The sequence below is a fragment of the Archocentrus centrarchus genome, chromosome 22, assembly GCF_007364275.1.
Source record: "Archocentrus centrarchus isolate MPI-CPG fArcCen1 chromosome 22, fArcCen1, whole genome shotgun sequence".
NCBI lineage: Eukaryota > Metazoa > Chordata > Actinopteri > Cichliformes > Cichlidae > Archocentrus > Archocentrus centrarchus.
Genome location: NC_044367.1, coordinates 27685141 through 27704138, shown reverse-complemented (window position 1 = coordinate 27704138; position 18998 = coordinate 27685141). Strand labels below are relative to the sequence as shown.

The window sequence follows — 18998 nt, the reverse complement described above, 5'->3', positions numbered from 1 at the left end:
TTATGCCTAATTTGCATATTAAACACAATTTTCGTAAAACAAACTCTTAGCTTTGTACTGTGCGGTTCACATGAGATATTCCTGAATTGGATATAGTCCCACCCACCTGCTATTGCTGTTTGTGAGGGGCAGCAAATCAGAGAAAAGCTGCCTTAAAGGGAGGGTGGTCTTCAAGGAGGAGCTGCTGAACTGAGCGCCTGCAGGCTGAGATAAATTCAATTCAATTTTATTTTTTATAGCGCCAAAGGTGCTTTATACTGTAAGGTAAAGACCCTACAGAGAAAACCCAACAGTCAAAACGACCCCCTATGAACCAGCACTTGGTGACAGTGGGAAGGAAAAACTCCCTTTTAACAGGAAGAAACCTCCATCAGAACCAGGTTCAGGGAGGGGGGGGGTCATCTGCTGGGACCGGATGGGGGTGAGGGGAGAGAGACAGGACAAAAGACACACTGTGGAAGAGAGCCAGAGATTAATAATAACTGATGATTAAATGCAGAGTGGAGTATAAACAGAGTAAAAGAGGTGAATGAAAAGAAACAGTGCATTATGGGAACCCCCCAGCAGCCTAGGCCTATTGCAGCATAAGTAAGGGAGGGTTCAGGGTCACCTGATCCAGCCCTAACTATAAGCTTGATCATAAAGGAAAGTTTTAAGCCTAATCTTAAAAATAGAGAGGGTGTCTGTCTCCTGAATCCAAGCTGGGAGCTGGTTCCACAGAAGAGGGGCCTGAAAGCTGAAGGCTCTGCCTCCCATTCTACTCTTAAGTATCCTAGGAACCACAAATAAGCCAGCAGTCTGAGAGTGAAGTGCTCTGTTGGGGTGATATGGGACTATGAGGTCTTTGAGATAAGATGGGGCCTGATTATTCAAGACCTTGTATGTGAGGAGAAGGATCTGTGAAGGATGAACTGTGAATCACGCAAGAATAAAAATACAGAGCAAAACATACAACGGAAAATATGTGCTACAAAATGACCTTTAACTTTGAGTAAAAGCAAGCAGTCAGAAATAAGTGGCTCAAAGAAACAACTTCATTATAAAATGAGTTTATTGAAATATTTACACGGCAGAAGATCTGGTTTCAAAGTACAAAAGACCAAAAGATAATCTTGCTCTCAGAAATTTGCTGCCTTCACACACACACACACACACACACACACACACACACACACACACACACACACACACACACACACACTTTGCTTTTTATTCACACGTACTCTCCACAGTCTGAGATGATCACCTTCTGCTTTGGCTTTCCGTCTTTTGTTCCCTGAGCCTGCAGAGAGAAAACAAGAAGTTATCTCAGAGTGACCTCTGAGAGCAATTACACTGACCAAGAGAACAGTTTCTCAGTCCTTTAAACCTGACACATACCCCCCCCTTCTCATGAACTCCCAGGGTTATGGAGCACAATGAGACAGAAACAAACAGTGATGTAGAAGAACAATAAGAGTTGTTTTTGTTTTTTTAACTAAATCAGTGAATGTGAAACAGCAACCTAAAACTCATACTGCAGCTCTGACCCTTACCTCCATTGCTCGGAGCACATCCATCCCCTCCACCAGCTCTCCAAAGACCACATGTTTGCCATCCAACCAGTCTGTCTTATCGGTGGTGATGAAGAACTGAGAGCCATTTGTGTTTGCCCCAGAGTTCGCCATGGAGAGCTGCCCTGTGTGCATAGGACACGAAGGTTAGTCGGTCACCCTCATCCCCCGACCGGTCAGAGCAGACGGCTGCCCCTCCCTGAGCCTGGTGCTGCTGGAGGTCGCGTCCTGTTAAAAGGGAGTTCTTCCTTCCCACTGTCACCAAGTGCTGCTCACAGGAAATCATCAGATTGTTGATTTTCTTCTAATACTGTAGACTGAAAACCTCACGACCTGCTGCTGTAACTGAGTGTTACAACAGGTCTGCGCAATCTGTGGTCATATTACTCAATATTGCAAAGATACATTTGTGATAAATAAAAGAATATTAAAACGTGCATGTGAGCTATACAGCCCCGTCCTTCTGCTTTATCAGGTGCACTCTGCTAGCATGAGCCCCAAACATTGAACAGCCACAATCCGCTCAATAAACAAAAGTATCCTTCAAATATGCTTTTACTGAATGAGGTCAAATATCTGAGTGTAACTGTGTGCTGAGTAAATAAAACAGCTTTTCTTATTCACTGTGGTTCACGGTCTTATGCAATGTCCATACTGTGTTCATATCACAGGGATGAAGAAATTATGATTTATCAGTCATGATACCAAAATCATGCCTTTTGTGCAGAACCTACCAAATATATATCGATGCTGATAACCCAAACAAAAGCCTGAAGTGCCCAAGTGTAACAGTCTCTGTTTCAGTGTTATGTGAAAGGAACAGTGCACGTTCAGACATCAGTATAAAAATACAAGATTTTAGAAAAAACGCTCATTTTCTGTCTTACACATAACAACAACAACAACACACTCCACGCAGGTTACAACGATCACAGAGGTGCTTTCTCATCGTGTCTTAAATGCACTGCAATGACTTTCCTCTAATCACTGCACAGCTCGTGGAGTGGGTCGAGCCCACGTGGCATTAATCATGTAGCCTGTAAACGACTTTAGAAAGAGCTCGTTCTCATCTATAATCTTAAATTTGAGTCAACAGTGCAGACCTCCACCAATCAGGTTCATTATAGCATTCAGAGCATTACTGTAGTTTTCAGGCTAATAATCCTGAAGTGGCACAATTACTGTTAATGCCATACATGGATATACAATACTCTGATGTGTACTCTACTTAACTAACTTTATACATGCAACCAGATTTCACTTATAAAAGAAGCATTTATCAGGACTCAGCAAACCTGTGTATTACAGTCATCAATAAACACTTAGCATTGCTACCATCACAAGTAGTTACTGAACATAAGTGGAGTGCTAAGCAAGTCTTTCTGAGACGCAGACAGTGCTGAACAAATTTATTAGCCCATCTGTCATAAAACAAAGAAAACAAATATTTTAGAAATCTGTCAAAAACTGTTTAAAACTAAAAATTATATTTTTCTTTATTCGGCAAATAAACTGAATTCAAGTTTTTAAGTCAGAAATTAATCAAGCACAATGTTCAACCACTAAAACTATTGTTCTGGATGCAAGTAAATCACAATCTAAAAACAGTACATCTGCAAATGCATGCATAAAAACAATAATTATATTTTAGCATAAGAATATAATTTTGATTAAAGAGCTTGTGCACGCTGGTGGATTAATCGTTACCGAAACATTAAAAATGATTTTGGTCATTTCGAAAGCTGCTAATTCAATGGCAGCTGAGCATAAGCCTGACACCGGCTGCTGGTCTAATAACTTTATTAATCACTGTAACCGTGAAGGCCAAACTTTTAGCAGCTTCAAGTTACATTAAAGGATTGTTTCCTGTTGATAAGTTAAAAAAAGCAGTAAAGCCAAATTAAACAATTACTGCAGCTCTCAGTTATGTTTGCATCCAACGGTGAGAAAAGTAAGTTTGTCATGAAATAAATCCTACTACAGTCTGACTCATATGAAGGTGAGAACATGATGCTTTGATCTGTTACATTCACTAACCTGTAACTGAGTTCTTGATACATGATACTGACAGACTGTTGTTTATAATGCTCATAAATCAAGGAATCAAAATACCTTTCCAGTATTGGTATGGCATAAAAATAAAACCATCAGCTACTACCTACAAACCAGGAACCTTACTAGGAGACACCACACCTTCTGAGATCACCACAAACGGCTGCTCACCTGGAGCGGTGTGTTTAAGGACAAAGTTTTCATCATCGAACTTCCGGCCATAGATGGACTTTCCGCCGGTGCCGTTGTGGTTGGTGAAGTCGCCTCCTTGGCACATAAACTGCGGGATGATGCGGTGGAAGCTGCTGCCCTTGTAGCCAAAGCCCTTCTCGTGAGTGCACAAGCAGCGGAAGTTCTCTGTTCAAAGTTTAAGAGGACGTTTATTTTATAGGCACTACAGGTTTCTTTTTACACACGTGGAAATCAGTGCAGTATTTCTTTCTCATCTTTTATGAATGAAAACTTTGGGATGTGCAGCACGCACACATACACACCTGCCGTCATGGGAACGATGTCAGCCCGGAGCAGGAAGCGCAGCCTCCCTGCTGGCTTGTTGCCGATCTTTATGTCCATGTAGACCTGAGGATTTACTCTGCCCTTTTTAGCCGGGGGCTCATCCTGCAAGGACAAATCACTGCTTCATATCTTAACATATTTAGAGTCAAGACCCCACAAATACACACAGTAGAAGTAAAAATCCTCTCACCTCCTGTGCTGTAGTTTTGGCCGTTTCTCCAGCTGCTGCCTCCCCCTCAGCTTCCTCCACAGTCTTCCCAGAAAACTTTTTCAACCAGTCATCATCCGACCACACTGCAGGAAAGGCAGACTTAAGGTCAGACCTGCTCATTTTATAAAGTCACTCAACAAACAGACTGGGTAAAGGTGTTTACGACTCACCTGGTCGAGAAGAACCTTCCTTGATTCTCATGGGTTTGGCGATATTGACGCGGACTGTCCTTCCAAAAAGTTCAGACTCATTCTAGCAGCATAAAAAAAACCAAATTAACAATAAGAAGGCTGCTAATTTTTTTAATAGTTTCAATCTGTCACAGAATGTGAAAAAAAGTCAATACAATCACCAGATAACCACTGATTTATTTATTTTTTTGTAGATGGATGCTGTGCTATTTTTCCTCGTGTGACTGAACCATTAGCTTTCTCTGAATTAGCTGGTTTTTTTTGATGATTGCAACACTTCACTGGTGTAGCAGTTATGTGAGCCACTTACCATGTTATCAATAGCTGCTGCAGCATCCTGCAAAGACCAAGAAGAAGCTATAAATAGATTATATGTACAGAAATGTGCTTCCACTGAATTATCATTAACCATCTGGTGAGCTGCCAACTCTTAAAACTGCAACATGCAGATAAAAAAGATGAGTGACTAATACCAAAGTCAATACTACACACTGATCAGTGCAGAAGACAAACCACAAGGAAGCAGAAGGTTAGCAGCAGGTGGCATTCTATATTAATACTAATACATGTTTAATTTAAGTGTAAGTACAGAGAAGAGATCACCATGTGCATAAAGTAAACTCTGCATCCAAACTGATAGTGTGTTTGTGAACTGATGGAGTAACACAAGACATGGGGTCATTCCATCAAATTTAAAAAAAAGAAACTTCCCACCGATTCACAAATTCTGGATGTAATATGAATAGAAACCTCCTAATAATAGGAAGATCATTTGGATTTGGCACATGGTGTCACATCTGTGGAATATCACGCTGAAGTTGCATTAATTTTTTTTTAATATGTGTGAAATCATTCTTCTGATTTGGTCTGTTTTAAAGAATATCGTGTGTGTTACATGTGAGAACCTGTAGCTCACATCAGCCCCTGACCTGCTGAACTGTGGTTTCCACAGGCCTCACATTCAGATTTCTGGGAATTCAAGCAGTGTCGTTTTTTTTTGTTAACTTCGGCTCCACTCCTGAGAGTCCACAGACACAGATCCACAGTACCAGATATTCACACAAAAACATGTGATGGTCCGAGTTCAAGCACCTTCCCTAATAATGGATTTTTAAACTGGCTCCTCAAAAAATGATGCTAGAAAAATGTCCAAAAACCGCCCATCAAATTTGCATAGTTTTAATAGCGTTATAAAGACCTGAAAAAAAATTACATAATTCATATTAAGAACTGGCTTTTTTTTCCAGGAAAGTCTGAGCTCATATGGAATGACCCCCATGACATGCAGCATTTAAGTATATATTTTTTGACTGTTGTGTCATTCACGGGTTAATATTACCACACTGCACGGACTTACCTCTGCCAGCTCAAATTCAATGAACGCAAACCCTCTGTGCTTCTCTGAAATGTAAAACACAAACACACGTTAGTATGTGAGCAGCCTGCGGGCTCATTAATCCCGGGTAAAACTCCTGATCGTGCCTGTTTCGTAGTCCAGCGGGATCTGGATGTCGATGATGTCTCCAAACGGAATGAAAGCTGCATGGAGCACCTTCTCATCCACCTCCTCCGCCAGGCCACCTGCCGTAAACACGCAGATTTAACATTCACTGTTTACGGCCAAACATTTGAAACACAGTAAAGTGCAGAAAGTACAGAAAGCACGGGCGGTGTTTACGTGCCGGCTTAAACTAACGTGCACTCTCACGCGTGACTATCATGTTCCTGACATGCGCAGAATTACTGCCGTTTGCCTCGTTATAACACAGCGTTAACCGGACGCACCAAAACAGCGAAAGTTTAAAAAGTTTAACGAAAAACAGCCGCAACTCACCCACATACAGCACCCGCTTGTTAGCCGCCATATTGGATTTAACCCTTCAACTCTGACCCCAGCAGCTTCCTATTGGTGGAGAGAAGCCAAACTAAAGCGGGCAGCTCCTGTTCAGTGAGCTCTACCGCCCCCTGTCGGAGGAATCTCCCATCATCATCACCCATATGTTGTGCATGTTATTTCAGTTTGGACTACATTTGTAGTTCTGAAGCCACGATGCACTCTGAGCTTTTATTTATTTTTTAATAAGTTTTTTAAAGTATCTTTAATCAGCCTGCGTCACATTTGAAAATGTGTTAAATTATGGTTGCATTGTCAAGGATTAATTTTTGATTATCTTCAAATTCTGATTATTTAAAAATGATAAACAGACTCAAGAACAGTTTCTTCGCCAGAGCAATCACCACCCTGAACTCTCACACTCACCCACCGTAACTGTGCAACACCCACATCTCTGTGCAATATTATATTATTCATACTGAACAATATCTGACATTCCTATATTGTGTAATATCCAGTATTCATTCACTAGTGCAATATTCATCATCTTCATTATTATATGTATACACATATTTACTTTTCTTACATGTACAGATGCACCAATGTATGTATATATTTTTATACATTCTATTTTTTGTATATTTTACACATTGTTTATTTTCTGTATATCTCTTGATTATATTGATTATACTAGATTATAATATTTTTATAATATTTTTATTTTTATTTTAGACAGTTTGATTTTCTGTTGCATGGCACTGAACAGGAGTGGCCCTCCAATCTCATTGTACATCCTGTATAATGACAATAAAGGCATTCTATTCTATTCTATAAAACTTTTTTGTGGCACAAAATGCTGCTTATTCTGAGATAGAGGAGTTTTTTTTAGACAGGTGTCCCACTGTGTGCTGGGAAAATGGTCAAGAACCAGGGCTCTAAAAAGGCAGCAATACTGCCACCCATGTGACAGTGAGCAAAAGAAGTACCTCTATATCCTTACATCCTAAAAATGATTAAGACCTCAACTTAAAATCTGAAATCACTTTATTTGTATAACACATTTAAGAACAGCAGCAGGAATTTGCCCCAGTGACTGTAATTAGAGTGAGAGATACAAGAAGTAAAAAAAATCCATTACAGGTAACCTTCCATGTTAGTAATGAAGCCAGCATCAGCAAAAATAAATAAACAATATGGGTACAGAATTTTGTTTCAGGCTTATTCTAATATTCATGATGGCTTAGCTCGGTGGTTAGCATGTCAAAATCAGAATCTTAAAGCGGATTCTGAAGTTAACTGGAAACCATTTCAACTGAATTAGCAATTGGATGATGTGATGAGTTAGTCAAAATCTGCAGACCTTCCAAGGAAGTTTTGTTCAGTAAACAATGAGTTACAGTAATCTGGATTTGATACAGTAAAGATATGTGTAACAATTTTCCAGTTCAGAGTGTGACACAATAGAACAATGAAACTTGGCAAGATTTTTTTGAAGTGATTACAACAACAGGGAAGCTGAGATTTAATGTGAGCATTCAAAGTCAAATTGTAGTCAAAAAGGTTCCTGATACAAGATCTAGCAAAAGTGGCACGGAGACCTAGAGTTTCCATTACTTTAGACACAAAGCTACAAAAACAAGGACTTCCTTTTTCTCTTCATTGTCAGCCATGCAAACTTTAATATAATCTAAGCACCTAAAAAAGAACCTGGAGCTTTACAGGATCAGCCATTCTATTCTATGTGGCCCAGCCCTGCCAGCGAGACGTAATATGTGGCTGTTTAAGCTAAATGGAATTCAGCCTTCATTCATTTCACTGTAGACTTCCTGTGACTGTCACAAACCTTTTGTGCATGCTGTCACATCATCATCATGATGACTGATTAGGGAACTTAATAAGGAAAGAGTGCAAATCATTTCCTCCTTTGACAAAGGTATTCAGAAAGACCCAATTCTCCATTTCAAACTCCACTAATTTCCACCGTTCTCTCCTAACTAATATTTTCCTCCCCGACTGACCCCCGTCCTTTGAGCTGCCAAACAAATGATTATATACTCGTCAAATTAAACCATCCAAAGTCTGCTTCTCTTAGTCGACTCAGTAAGATTAACCTAATGTTACCAACTTCAGTTCAGTTAAATATTATTAATCAAAGAGTAGAAAACAATAATAGACTTCCCAATTCTGCAAATCTGTTAATAGGACAACCTAAAAATTTTTGACAAAAATGATTGAATGTATTGAATGTACTTGTTACCACAACCCAATACTTGAATCACGCATTTTCAGAAGTAAAATCAAAGCATCACAATGATCTTTACCACGATGTTTCTATGCAAAGGCACTTTCACAGCATCCTCTTTGGATACTTTTGAATATAGGGAAATTTTTCCAGTGTTTTTTGGATTCAGTGCAACAAGGAAACACTTTAAATAATCCCCCGTTACCCAAACACAACTTACAAGTATGTTTTTATTAGTTATGCAGACGTTATGATGTTTTGGTTTTCGCTGGCATACTACTGGATGGCCAAGTGTTTGTGAGACACACAATTACACTTAAGTATTTGGATTTTAAATCAAACAGTCAACACGTGATTGAAGTGCAGACTTGGAGCTTTAATTCAGAGGCTTCAGAGTATTTGCAGCATCTGTCTGAATGTGAGCAGCGTGTGTGGCTCTGAACACTTCACAGTTCATCCTGTTACGTCGTCCAAATATTTGTACTGAACCGTTTATCCTTCAACCAGATTAAAAAAAGGTTACCCGCAACAATTAAAATAAGAAAAGACGAGTTATCTTGATATATCATCCCTTTATTGAAATTACCACACACCCGTTGATAACATGTTAGGATGGAGGAGTCATTTCACATCAAACATAAAGCTTTCAAGCAAAGACAAAGAACAAGAAAAAGGTTTCTCTCCTTTGCCACAAAATAAAGGGCCTTCGTTCAAGATTCCTTTGCCTCGCTGCATTTGGTATGCAGCTTAAAAGTATTACAGAACTACAAAATTATGCATTAGTAATATTTTCTTTTTTTAAAGTATGTAAAGTTAGATTTTCCATTTTTTTTCTTCATTTTTGTTTTTGTGTGATTGTTCAGAAGACTCTGGGCTTTGTGTGTCTCTTCCCATCTCTGCTCATTTTCTCTGCCCTGAAACAACAAAATGTATTTGATTACTGCCACAAACCCTTTATTCTGTATATCAACCTGATTGGATAGCTCGCCTAAATATGTATTTCCATACCAAGTTACAATAGCACAGAGTCTTCAGGATGTGGCGGCAGCAGCAGTAGGAGCAATGCCACCCACTTTCTGGGTAGCGTCTTTCTTCGCCTGATGAGCCTGTAGAACTGCCACAGCTTCCTCTACCTGTGCAAACATGACGACACACATGAAGAGTGACACCGTTTAGAGTATCCATAACAGACTTTTCAGCATCCCTGAGGTAGTGAAGTACCTTTGAACGCAGAGATTCGTGGGACTCCAGCATGTGTAGTAATTCAGAGTTGTCGATCTCCAGCAACATGCCGGTGATTTTTCCTGCCAGGTTGGCATGCATGGCCTGAATCAGTGGGAACAGACGCTCCCCTGTTTGGGGAAAAAGAGTGAGTGAGTATAAATTAGCCAAATCAAACTGAACAGCATTAGTTGATAAATGTGAGTCTCACCCAGCATCTGTTTCTGCTCCTGAGGGGGTGCAGCAGCCAGCATGGAGGCTGTGAGAGGCTCCTGGCCCTGAACATGCACCGCTGGCTGAGTCTGGAAGTGACAGTTAAGACATAATGAGAAAAATGTGTCAAAATCTGGATGCTCAATATGGGAGAAGATGATGTGATACCTGCTGTAAGGCAATAGGCTGCACCACCTGGGGGTTGGGGTTACGGACACCGGTGGCATATTTGTAAGGAGGCATGGCCCGGGGGCCAGGGACTCCGACTGAAGGACGAGGAGCCATGGACTGACCGGTGGCTGGAAGAGAGAAAATGAGGCAGAATTTAATGTTTTATTAACATGAAAACATCTTTAAATCAATAAATTCTACAGCCAAAGTCAATGAACTGATGATGTTAACTGTTTGTGTGTCTGCACCTCGTGGGCCTTGTGTGCCACTGGGACTCATGTGTCTCAGGTTGGCACGGGGGCCTGGTTGACGCAGCGAGCTGGGCATTGCTTGGAAACCACCTGGGAGTGATGAAAGGACAATGTGAGTGAAAAAAACCTTTTCAGTATCACAGACACGTGCACCATCATCGTGCTCACCTTGACCTCGTCCACCTTGTTGCTGCCACCGGGGATTTGGTCGCATTTGTGCCAGCTGATTGGGTGCATAGTAGGTAGTCCTATTCTGGGCCTAGAGGGCAGGAGAAAGTAAAATGTATCATCTAAATAAATTCATATTGAAACTTCTGATGGAACAAATTTTACTTCATGTAATCTTTTTTCTGTCTTTACTAAAATTCTGAAAAACTGCATCTGGAGCCAATCGAAACAATCCTGACAGCACAATACTGACTTATTAGCCCTTTAAAGCTAATGAATGAAAATGTTATTAGCAAAACATTGCTTAATTTTTTTTAACCATGAAATACTTTTAAAGTGTTAATATTTGCTCCATAGTCTCTCTCCTTTTAGCTCTGTTATTGGTCTCTACCGGCTAATTGCTAAATGCTAAATGCTAAATGCTCCATTGCAGTCACCGGGTTGTTCCTCTGACAGTCTTTGTTAAGCCCAGTTCAGACAGGCCATGAAGCCAATCCTTGTAAATTAGCTATTTATAAGTATTGGCTCTGCAACACACTTTGCAACCCACCTCCATGCCATTAATGCCTGCTCTGTTCTGAGGTGTTGCTGCTGCTCTCCCTGCTTCTGTCTTTCCATGTATGCACATGGGAGAGTAGTACCACTTTCATATTAAATATAGTGATGCAATCTGTGTTTGATATAAAATATTCATTCGAGCCTTTTTAAAATGCACATCAAGCCTGAATGTGATTCTCACACCTGCGGCACAGCTGGCATGAAGTAGCCACTAGTGGGCTGGAACTGATTAATGATGGCATTAGCCGGCATCGCCCTCATGCCAGCTATACGCTGCATGTACTGGTTGGTGAGGTGGGCTTTGCGTTCCTCTTTGCGCTGAGCAAGAGCCACGTAGAGAGGTTTAGAGCCAACAATACGTCCATTCATTTCAGTCACAGCCTTGGTAGCCTCTTCAGGGGAGGAGAAGCAGACGAAGCCAAAGCCCTTGGAGCGGCCCTCCTCTAGCATCACCTAAAATACAGACAGCTTAGGTAACTTAAAACATTCGAGTGTTGATGTCTCTTATTTATTCATAGTGTATTGAGCCATCAGCCTGATTCCTTTTACCTTAGCACTTGTAATTGAGCCAAATGGAGAGAACTCCTTACGCAGTTTCTCATCATCTATCGTGTCATCCAAGTTCTTGATGTAAAGATTAACTCCCTGAAATAAAGGTAAGATTTATTCACAAACAGCAGCTTATTTAATAACATTAAAATATAGAATTACTTGGACTAATATGACAGAGGACCCAGTTTCTGCAGACCTGATAACGACTGATCCGTTCTTGTTTCAGCTGCTCAAACTTCCTCTTCAGCTCCGCCTGCCTCTCCATTTTCTTCTGAGCTCGGCCCACGAACACAGTCTTTCCATTGAGCTCAGTGCCATTCATTTCCTCTACAGCCTTTCAACGAAGCCATATTCATCAGAGAAAACAGATAAACTTACACCTGACACATTTCCAAAAGCCCAAAGTACCTTGTTGGCGTCCTCGTGTTTTTCATAACTAACAAATCCAAACCCTCTGGATTTGCCGCTGGGGTCTGTCATCACCTTCACACTGAGTGTTTTACCTGCACGGGCCAAAAAAAAATGAAAGAGCTTGAATACACGAGGATACTGATGAAGCACAGAGAAGGTGTAACCACAATGTTTTACAACTCCATCCATTAAAGGTGAAACACACAAACTCCTTTCAGTGCACATGCTATGACTGTCTCTCTCCCTGGAAGTTTGGTTCTGACCACATGGGCTTCTTTACGGTGTCAAAACAGTGACCTTCAACTTGGCTTTCCTTTTGGGGAAGAGGTCAAAGTGACAGAGAGCCAGGCCTGGCGAGTAGGGTGCAGAGCAGTGAGCAAAGCCTTGACACACTGAGCCACAGTTCAGGTCTTTTTGTCGCAGTGATCTCTCCCAGATACGGCAAAATCTTAGAAGAGAACTCAGGACAGAACGAGCACGCTCCCGGTTGCACCACCTTCAGGCTCGGACTCAAGAATGATTATCAGCCGGAGACTCAGCTCTCGTCACCAGTAATGATCCTCGTCATGCAAGTTGATGAGGACAGAAGTTTATTTTTGCTGTTGTTGAAAGTCACAGGTCCACGGGGAAATTACACATGAAGGTGGCCAGAACAGAAATTTTAATGGAGCAGTCTAAAAGTAGCAGGAGTGCTGGGGTAACAAACAAATTTAAATTTACCGTATTTGTCAAAAATCTCCTTCAGCCGATCGTCATCCATATCATCCCCAAAGTTCTTGATGTAGACGTTGGTAAACTCTTTGGCTTTGGCACCGAGCTCAGCCTCCCGTTCCTTACGAGATTTGAAACGCCCCACAAACCTGAAGATGGAGGGAGAGCAGCACAGACACACTCTTGTAAAACAGTCTCGACCAAACAGGAAAAAGAAACAAACAAACCAGGCTCCATCTGACTTCCATTTTCCAGTCTAAAAAACACTGGCTGTCCGGGGCTCCACGTTAAGACTGAGCAGCAAAAACCTGACCCCGCAAACACAAAAACAGGGACAACATCCACAAGACAAATTCACAGCTACGCTTCATCACGGGACTCATCATTCCTGGGGTAAACAACGGATACAATACATTCAACTGCGGTTAATATCACCAGAGGCAGGCAGATACGCTGGCATGCTAGACAACACAGTGGCAACCATCTTAATTCTTGGTCCAAAACTTGATGTGGAGGTAGATGGAGAGGGATGGAGGAACAGTACAAAGGAAAGCTGAGGAGGACCAAATGATCTTATATACCTTGGCGTGATGACCTCTCCCCTTCCGCCATCCAGTATTGCATTCCTGCATTCGATCCATCACTAAAACACACAAGCATGGTCATACACACACACACAAACACTCTAAGATGGGTGACCAGCAAGTGAACTGAGGTAACAGAAAATGCAACTGGTAGGAAGGAAAAGTAAGAGGTTTTAGTCTGTGGTCTCTTAGTTTAGAGGTTATCTTCAGACTGGCAGTAGTAAGAGATGAGTGGATTAGTCATATTATTCACACACAAACTCACCAACTGAAAAAAGACAAAAGAGGTCAGCTCACGCAACACAAACTTAGAACAGACAAGTCAAATTTATACAGTAGACACAGAGTAGAACACAATTTCAAATAAGCTGTGACTTCCAATATCATGAAAACTTTCATATAATATCAGAATCAGTTTGAAGTTCAGGCAAAGCCTTCAAACATGAAACGTCCACAGTCTCGGCTCAAAGGTGATCGGACACTCACACCTTGCGGTCATTCAGAAGCATGCCGTTCATCTTCTCGATGGCGCGATCGGCCGCGTCCTGGGTCTCAAAATGGACAAAGGCGTACCCTTTGGAGCCGTTTTCGTCACACACCACCTAGAGGACAGGAAGACACGCGCAGGCATGATAGATCGATAGCTTTTATTGTCATTGTACTAGAGTGCAACAAAATTGAGCAGCAATCCTTAAGGTGCCTAAACCCAATAAAAACATTCAATAACTCTAAGAACATTCAATAAACTGCAGATTATTGCACAGGGCCTAAGAAGCTTAAATAAATAAATACTTAAATAAATAAATAAAAGAAAATAAAAATTCATGTGCGTGTGTTTGCAGTATTCAATTCCCGCACAGCACTGGGGTAAAAGCTGTTTTTCAGTCTGTTTGTCCTGAATGTGATGGACCTGAAGCGTTTTCCAGAGGGCAGCTGTTGGAAAAGATGATAACCAGGCTGGAAAGAGGCTTTCAGCATGTTGGCTGCCCTGCTGAGGCAGCGGGAGCTGAACAGGTCCCCCAGACTGGGCAGTGGACAGCCAGTGATTTTCTGGGCCGTGTTGATCACTCTCTGTAGTGCTCTCTTTTCTGCCACTGTGCAGCTGCTGTACCATGTTGAGATGCAGCAGGTCAGCACGCTCTCAATGGCACAGCGGTAGTAGGACACCAGCAGCTTCTCCTGAAGGTTGTTCTTCCTCAGAATTCTCAGGAGATAGAGTCTCTGCTGTGCCTTCTTGACCACAGCTGTGGTGTTGGTGGTCCAGGAGAGATTTTCAGAGATGTGCGTACCCAGAAATCTGAAGAAAGGGACTCTTTCCACACAGTCACCATTTATGAAGAGTGGTGCAGGGTCTGTGCATTTCCTCCGAAAGTCTATGACCAGTTCTTTTGTTTTGGAGGAGTTCAGGGAGAGATTGTTCTCTGCACACCACTCAGCCAGTCCCTGGACTTCATCCCTGTAGGCGGTCTCGTCTCCACCAGATATGAGTCCCACCACGGTTGTGTCATCCGCGAACTTGATGATTGTGTTGCTGGAGTGGGTGGGGGTACAGTCGTGGGTGTAGAGTGCGTAGATGATTTTAAAGCAAGCTCAATAAATGCACTTTCCCAGGAAGAATGTCTGCTGCGTGAAGATCTCATGAAGTAAACTCAACACTGTGTGGTGAGGCGACTTCTCTGGATCTGTCCAGAGTAGAAGTCATGTTTTGTGGTTTTACAGAGATTTCCTTTCACAGTTTTTATTTAAATTTCTTTTTTTTAGATACAAGTTGCAGATGCAACGAGCTACAAGCTGTAGCATTTTACATTTAGCGAAGAGTGTCAGCAAGAGAGTGAATAAATGTATTTCCCCAAACTGTTTAAGCATTGCTTTAAAGGGTCCATTGTGCTGTTTTTTACAGTAGCTTTGCATGATTAACAGTTTATATCTTATATTAAGGCTTAGTGGAGCCTCCAGTTCATTAAGAAGCAGGTGTGGGGATCTTCTTATTCTTTTTGTACATCTGCAACTCCCAAAACATGCGTGCTGGGTGGATTCTACAGAGAGTGACGTAAACAGCAGCTGATGTGTTGTTTTTAAAGGAAACACATTTTGTCCTGTAAAAGCTTTGATTAACTTTGGCTCCCAATTATTATAAAGCACAAGGTGGAATTTAACTGGTTTGAGTTCAGTTTCAAACAAAACATAAATTCAGTGTTATGATAATTGTACCTTGCAGGAGAGGATGTTGCCAAAGGCGGAGAAGGTGTCATACAGGGCTTTGTTGTCGATGGACTTGTCGAGGTTCTTGATAAAAACATTGCCCACACCCGACTTCCTGAGGGAGGGGTCTCTTTGGGACCACATGATTCTGATTGGCTTCCCTTTCACCACGTCAAAGTTCATGGTGTCCAGGGCTCTCTCAGCTGCCAGAGGAAGGACAGAGAGGTCAAAGGTCATTGTTCACATGACATATTAGTTACCTATATGCATCATGCACGAGTTGTGTACACAGTTATCTGCTTATACCATGCAAAAATTATAATGCAGCCATTTTTAGGCACAAACACCTGCACTATTATAATAAAGAGCTAAAAACAAAGCTACAATAGAACGTACTGAAACAGGGCACCAACATGTGTAAAGGGGTTAAGGTGCTGCAGCAGACAGCGAGGCTGATGAGCTGTCTGCAAGCAGCTGGGAAAAGCATGGGGGGCAGCTGCAGCGCGCAAGCCCGGAGCACATGTCTCCCTTTTCTGATTAACCACATGCTGCTGGGCCACATGCCACTTAGCAGTGCAGCAGGCCTTCATCTAAACACTATCAGAATATCGGCTCAGATGGTAGAGAGGTTCCCATTAACCTTCATTCTGCATTTCCTCAGATTATTCTGTGCTTCGTTGCCCCAGTTCAATAAATGTACACATTTTTTTTCCCTCACGTGGGCACACATGCCAAACATCCTATTGTTCAGTCACTCTACAGCAACTGACACACACACACACACACACACACACACACACACACACACACACACACACACACACACACACACACGCCAGGCTTTCCAGCTGAAAGTGTCTGGTAAACAAAACGGAGCTGCCTTGCGTCTGCTGGCATCAGCAGTTTGGATTGCAATTGTACTTCACAACCTGTGTGCTGAGAGAAGGTGTGTGGTCACCAGCAAACATGGGGACTTCAGGAAGGTTCACAGTTGGAAACCTTGTTTAAAAAAGGCCAAAGTGACCTCTGTAATACATTCATATACTTACTGTGTCACTTAGCATGGAAAATGGAGCCGGTAACAGTCTTGAATTACCCACTATTGTTCACCATTTGTCATTTAAGCATTACAGAGCAGGCACATTTTGGGCTGCTCAGGGGGAAGCTATATTTAGAGAGGGGTCCTGAGAGGTATGTGCTGGCATGGAGTCCGAGAAGAGCATTCTCTACCATTGATGGGGAAGAGACGAGTTTAACAAGAATGCTCAGGAGAGCGACACCCGGCTTTATGACTGTTTCCACATCCATCTGTGACATTATTAAATCCAACAGAGATCACAAAGAAGCATGAAAACCACTTTGTTTCCTCTTCACTAACAACTCCTTTGGTAGACTTTTTCATTAGTAACGATTGTTCAGGCAGAAAGCTACTGCCCCCCCGCACACACACACACACACACGTGCTCTGAGCTCCATTTAAATACCCAACAACTAACACCCCACCCCCACCCCCGGTGTCTACACCTCCACTAACAAATGGTGTCTTCTAACTTGTGGCTCTTCTCATGTTTATAACGGAATGATATCTTGGAAGCGATCCACTTGTAACCTATCATTTACTTTGGCTTTTGGTAACCGCCTCGAGCGCAGATAAGCTGTGACAGGTGTTTTTGTTGATAGGACAAACGGTGTCAAACGGCCTGCAAAGAGAACCACAACACCTGCTACCTGTGCTCAGCGCTTCCATACTGTTGAATTGTAACTGGAAACATTTTATCACAAAAAGGTGCTTAACAACATTGCTGATACAGTTACATATACATTCATGTTTGTGTATCACGACAGATTAACAGCTTTAGTAGTCAGGATCTTACAGATAATCCAACCATTAAAGCTGGGATTAAATTCAAATTGAAGCAGGATCAAGTTTTTGCCATTTAAACCTGCATTAGATATACACACAACCAGCAGGCCAAACAAGCAACAAGCAGCCTGGGGGGGTGGGGTTGCTCAGCTGTTCTTGTCTCTTTCATGCTTTCAGTGAACATGCCAGCAGAGGGCAATGGGAGTTAGTTTCACTCCACTCATTGGCCCTTTAAATAGGAACAGAAATGGGTCATTTTGGGTTTTATAAAGGTGCAGGACAGCGCTTCATATACCCAGATACAGACCTGCAATTTATGGGAATTATTTAACTTTCTTTTTGCTGGCCAACTTTTGAAGACTGTTTAAAGTGTGCATGTGCTGAGGGCTTTAATTACAGCAGAGACACAGGCTGCTATATTACCAACTGTATACAAGAACTGGGACGTGCTTATGTAGGTCAAACTGATCCAGTCTGAAGAACTGCAATGACCGTTTCAGACCGCAAAATTAACACAAACCACATTTATTTGCATTCGTTTGAGGCTATGAACACAGTTTAAAGGGCAGACTGGAAACATGTTGGTACTATATGGCAACATTTTCATGCTTTGTGGAGGCAATATACTCAAACAGCACAGCGATCCCTTCTTACCGTCAGCCGGCTGCGAGAAGTTCACATAAGCATATCCCAGGGACCGCCGGGTGATCATGTCTCGGCAGACCCGAATGGAGAGCACCGGTCCGGCTGGGCTGAATTTCTCATACAGCATCGCCTCCGTGATGTCGGGGTGCAGATCGCCAACGTAGAGAGAAGCCATCGGATAACTCCCCGTCGCTGTGTTCATATCGCTGTTTTCAGAGGACAAACGTAAAGCTTCGCTCAAAAAGCGGCAGAAAAACGCTGGTTTGGGCTGTAATCCGGATCCAAACTGCGCTTAAAGGCACGCTGTGCAGACCGCTGATCGGGATAAAAAGCTGAAAAAGCAGCACGGAGTCTGAAGGTTTCCTTTAAAAAACGACAACTTCGAGTTAAGCCGGAGGCCTGATGTTTATTTTTATTTTTTTTATAATTAATATTTTGCTGTTTTTTTTTAATGTTTCTATTTCTTTAATTAGAGCTGCACTTTTTAAGATTTTGTTGATTTTATATTTTTTTATAATATTTTTATTTTAAGTTTTTCACGAACAGTGAGTTGGACACTCACGGTTGTTTTGTGGCCGGGGAAAGAGACTGCGTGGGGGGAAGCATGGGCACTTTATAGAGAGTGACGGTGCGGAGGAAATAGTGGCCAGGGTCAAACTTGGGATAGAAAAAACACTGAGCATGCGGCGTAAAAGGGAGAGCGCACATGGTACTGTCCCAACTACAGAGCTCAGCTCCCGACAGCGACATCTGGGTGGGAATGAAAGGCTGTCACTGAAGCGGATAAAAATTTTTTTTTTTTTTTTTTAACATGGGCTTTGTAAAAAGAGAGATTATATATATATATA

General features: G+C 42.0%; 2 protein-coding genes across 5 annotated transcripts; both read right to left on the bottom strand.

The window, feature by feature from the left end:
• Positions 1–1033: 1033 nt before the first annotated feature.
• ppie (peptidylprolyl isomerase E (cyclophilin E)) lies at positions 1034–6496 on the bottom strand. 3 transcript variants are annotated; one of them, XM_030718242.1, is made up of 11 exons: positions 6358–6496; positions 6006–6104; positions 5881–5924; positions 4834–4860; positions 4503–4584; positions 4312–4415; positions 4100–4223; positions 3777–3962; positions 1536–1678; positions 1202–1282; positions 1034–1169 (listed from the first exon to the last, which is right to left on the bottom strand). In XM_030718242.1, exons 1-10 carry the CDS (start codon positions 6386–6388, stop codon positions 1214–1216), a joined length of 909 nt encoding a protein of 302 aa, XP_030574102.1. In that variant the 5' UTR covers positions 6389–6496; the 3' UTR covers positions 1034–1169; positions 1202–1213. The 3 variants fall into 3 exon arrangements, with proteins under 3 accessions (XP_030574102.1, XP_030574104.1, XP_030574101.1); XM_030718244.1 differs by having other exon boundaries at positions 1034–1165; XM_030718241.1 differs by having other exon boundaries at positions 1034–1282.
• Positions 6497–9156: 2660 nt separating this feature from the next.
• On the bottom strand, positions 9157–18730 carry pabpc4 (poly(A) binding protein, cytoplasmic 4 (inducible form)). Of its 2 annotated transcripts, none has more exons than XM_030718235.1 (15): positions 18160–18730; positions 15651–15844; positions 13926–14041; positions 12865–13004; positions 12142–12236; positions 11930–12067; positions 11731–11826; positions 11365–11634; positions 10624–10714; positions 10453–10545; positions 10229–10332; positions 10032–10122; positions 9821–9951; positions 9608–9732; positions 9157–9513 (listed from the first exon to the last, which is right to left on the bottom strand). In XM_030718235.1, the coding sequence occupies exons 1-14, from the start codon at positions 18350–18352 to the stop codon at positions 9631–9633; spliced, it is 1854 nt and encodes a 617-aa protein (XP_030574095.1). In that variant the 5' UTR covers positions 18353–18730; the 3' UTR covers positions 9157–9513; positions 9608–9630. The 2 variants fall into 2 exon arrangements, with proteins under 2 accessions (XP_030574095.1, XP_030574093.1); XM_030718233.1 differs by having other exon boundaries at positions 10202–10332; positions 18160–18728.
• Positions 18731–18998: the final 268 nt, after the last annotated feature.